Source organism: Paramisgurnus dabryanus, chromosome 16 (genome assembly GCF_030506205.2).
Source record: "Paramisgurnus dabryanus chromosome 16, PD_genome_1.1, whole genome shotgun sequence".
NCBI lineage: Eukaryota > Metazoa > Chordata > Actinopteri > Cypriniformes > Cobitidae > Paramisgurnus > Paramisgurnus dabryanus.
In genome coordinates, this window is record NC_133352.1 from 21,738,464 (window position 1) to 21,742,271 (window position 3,808).

The 3,808-nt window shown below is 35.6% G+C and overlaps 1 protein-coding gene across 1 annotated transcript; it reads right to left on the minus strand.

Moving 5' to 3' along the window:
* Positions 1 to 1,306: 1,306 nt before the first annotated feature.
* Positions 1,307 to 2,783, minus strand: mrpl18 (mitochondrial ribosomal protein L18). Its single transcript, XM_065270270.2, has 4 exons — positions 2,536 to 2,783; positions 1,991 to 2,159; positions 1,654 to 1,888; positions 1,307 to 1,447 (listed from the first exon to the last, which is right to left on the minus strand). Exons 1-4 carry the CDS (start codon positions 2,630 to 2,632, stop codon positions 1,376 to 1,378), a joined length of 573 nt encoding a protein of 190 aa, XP_065126342.1. The 5' UTR covers positions 2,633 to 2,783; the 3' UTR covers positions 1,307 to 1,375.
* Positions 2,784 to 3,808: the final 1,025 nt, after the last annotated feature.

The following is a 3,808-nucleotide window of genomic DNA, read 5'->3' on the forward strand; positions in this document are numbered from 1 at the left end:
TTATCCTAGTCCCAGACTAAAATGCATGTTTGAGCAGCCATAATTTAAAACACCTTGTACTGACATAAATTAACATATATTAGTGCCATTGTTTTGTCTCAGGTTGCACACCGGTATTGTTTGTTTGTTAAAATGACTTAAATTTCCTACTATACTAAGGCCTATACCTAAATTAATTTAAAGGGATAGTTCGCCCAAAAAATCTATAATTTTCTGACTCTCACGTTGTTACAAACTTCTATAAAAAAATCTGATGAACACAAAGGAAGATATTTTGAGGAATGTTTGTAACCAAACCGTTCATGAGCCCCATTCACTTCCATAGTATTATTTTCTCCTCCTATGGAAGTAAATGGGACTCATAATTGGTTTGGTTACAAACATTTCTCAAAATATATTCCTTTGTGTTCATCAGAAAAAAAAATATTTATACAGGTTTGTAACAACATAAGCGTTTAATTTTTCATTTATACATGTTTGTAACAACATAAAAGTTTCATTTTTAGGTGAAATATCCCTTTAAATCCTGTTCTGGAAACCGCCCCTTAATGCATTTAACAGTTTGAAGTTGTTTACTTCTTTCTTGCCGGAGATCTTAGGTATACAAATCTGAAGTATTTTAAGAATCCCATGAAAGTGTTTTAAAAGTAAAGTGACTTGCTACTTAGTGTATTGATTTTTTTCTCAAAAATTACTTTTGTACTCAACCAATTAATCATTAAAAGTTATGTTTTTCCTGATCCCATTTTTCAAACTTTAGTTAGTGTGTAATGTTGCTGTTAGAGCATAAATAATACCTGCAAAATGATAAAGCTCAAAGTTCACTGCCAGGTGATATATTTTCTTTAACAGAATTCCCCTTTCAAGCCTATAGTGAATGGCCGGTTTGGACTACAGCCCTCTACTTCCCAGTTGAATGACGTCAATATAAAATTTGGACTAAAAAATGGACTAAACTCCACCCACAGGAATACGTCAGTTGCCAGTTTGGCTCAAACGGCTCTGCTAAGCTAAGCTGTTGTCGAATCACAACACACTAAACAAATTACACAATCAGAACTCATTACGTATTTCTAAAGGAGGGACTTCATAGAACAAGGAAGACATCAGCCCGTTTTTAGGACAGTGAACAGCTGTATAGAGATAAGTAAATTGTGTGACAAATACTGTTTTTACACACGAAACATAAGCACATGTTATATTGCGCACCATAAACACAATAAGAGCTTCAAAAACAGTTATATATGTATATCTAATTTATTAGTAATATTTACCATTCTGTTATTGACTCAATGAACACACAGTGTGAATGTGAGAATGTTTATATTTACAGATAAATGTTATATATATAAGGACAGAAAATAAAAAGAGCAATTTAAAGAAATTTTTGCCTTGGTTCACTAAGTACAACCCCACCCTCTTTCATGGCTGTCCAGAACGTCTGAATCTGCAATACAGGGAAAACAAAATTACCCGAAGCATTTATACCATCTGTGATCTAATTATAAGATTAGGAGCACCAAAGTTTAAATCTTGTAATCGTTGATATGGATGATTTTGTGATGTAGAATAAATCATAAAAAAAGCCTTTTACTGTTTTTTCACAGATTGGATGACATGTATAAAGAAGCTGAATTTAATTCAACAACTCACCGCCTCCGATCGAAACATCCATGGTACCTCTCGATAAACAACCCGTGTGATGCCAGCTTCAAGACACCGTTGGGCCAGCACCTCACCCACAGCCTGACAAGCTGCTACTGACCGTGTGGAGCCCAGCTCCCGCTTCAATGCCCACTCCTTAGTGGAGCAAGAGAGGACAGGAACTGTTGAGTCAATAGAGAACACATCAGCTGTGATGTGTTGCTGTGAGCGCCTGAACACCAACCTGAGGAACAAGATGATCAGTTAAAAACATTCTTGCCATCTCAAATAAGAAGGAATCTGTTCGTACCTAAAAGATCAAGATGTTTAAAAAATGCACACAAACCTGTGATAATATTTTCTAGAGGGCCACACTGTACCCCAGCCTCGATCCTTCACTGCAAGGGCCATCTGTTCCAAGTTTCTTGGGTTTCGGTTAATAAATGTTTTATTGATGGCTTCATTATCACTAACCACAGGTTCTGGTTGTAGTGCTCTCTGACTGTACTTTTGAGCTGATGTGAAGAAAAGACAATCATAAAGAACATTATGTAATAATTAATGTTTGAGAGATTTCAGTTTCATTTAACTTTTCAGTAGAGTAAACAGTTTGATCTCTAGTTTTACGTGCAAACTCTCCGTTTTGGTTACTTTGATCTATGCGGCCTGATAGATGTATTATTTGTAGTGCGTACGCGCCTGTTGTTTTCTGTATGTAGTACATGCACATCCTTAAATATATTTATTATTTTAAACAGCAAATTGTGCATAGCCACAAAAAAGCCATTAAAATTACAACTGTCATACAACGTTTGTCAATTCTTTAAATCAGTCGCACATACAGAATATTGATTGAATAGGTGAAGGTTATAGTGTCTGTGAGTTACTCACACGAATGGCAGTGAATCCACGCTGCTGCTGTTGTAGATCTTTGACATTGACCTAACAGAGTGCGAACACTACGGCAAAAATCGCTGAGCAAAGCCATATCATAACTGTTAAACGACTCAGAATCCGGTTAAAAATCCTAATTCTAATATATGTGTTAACATCACACTTACTTTACACTAAAATGTTTGAACACTCAGTGCGCAGCCATTTTGGTACGGTTTTGCTACAAAGAAATGACCGGTGGGAAACGTTACGTCTTTAGTTTGGTTCCGTCATGTAGAATTTACAGAATAAGAATACATAAAAAATTATAATAAATAATGAATAATGTTTTCTTGATATAACAAAAAACTTTATCACATAAAGTTATTAAGATTAACACTCCCAATAAAACAATAAAAATAGTTAGATTGCCACCATAGTCCACCATGATTTAACATTGCATACCACACGAGGGCACTACATCCTTCTTCTTAAACGATTAATGGGGAAAACACGGTTCTGGCTTGAGGTGATAAAGCTACAGCCACATCTCGCGAGATGTTGGGTTTGGGTCAAGTAGGATTAGGAAGAAAAACAACGGTTCTGGCTAGAAAGGCTACGAGATTTCACGAGATTTTGGCAGTAGCTGTATCCCGACTAGCCACAACCAAAAAACACCTTTTCCCAATGGCACATAAATAATACATATGCATATAAATTAATCATGGTACTACTCTATGGCTTTCTAAAAATGTATCATGGTAGTCTTTTTAAATCCACTCCAGATACCATGTAAACAATGCTAAATATTAGTTCCTAAATTACTGTAGACCAATTAGCATCAGATGCCATCACTATCATAATATGACAGCACTAATGGGTTTAAGTGGTATCCAGTTGTTCTCCAAGAAAAGCAACGCTGCTGAAAAAGTATTGGACTAAACATAGCCAACCATTTTAAGAAGGTTAGCTGTTTATTTTATTCAGCCTTTCTTGAAAGGTAAAGTTGAAATCAAGGTTTCACACATGACCACTTTTATTAGTTTAATAAAATGTTTCATTTATTTACATAATTTGTGATGAATCAGGAGGGTAGCAGGCCTACCCCTGCCGGTGAAGTTTATTAAAAATACATAGTTCAAATGAAACCGTATTTTCTCTTCATGGCTTATTACATCCCACTTCTATATTTTTAGGAAATGGTGGACTCACCTCTGGATCCTAAGGGATTTTCTGCATGGCTTGCCATTTTAATTTGGCCAATTTGTTTGTGCTGCACTTTTTGCATGCT

Excerpts from the sequence above, each read along its gene's own strand:
- mrpl18 (XM_065270270.2), bottom strand. The coding sequence starts at position 2,632 with ATGGCTTTGCTCAGCGATTTTTGCCGTAGTGTTCGCACTCTGTTAGGT. Across the intron at positions 2,160-2,535 it reads GTGGATTCACTGCCATTCGT|CTCAAAAGTACAGTCAGAGA; the intron begins GTGAGTAACTCA and ends TCTTCACATCAG. Across the intron at positions 1,448-1,653 it reads GGATGTTTCGATCGGAGGCG|ATTCAGACGTTCTGGACAGC; the intron begins GTGAGTTGTTGA and ends CCTGTATTGCAG.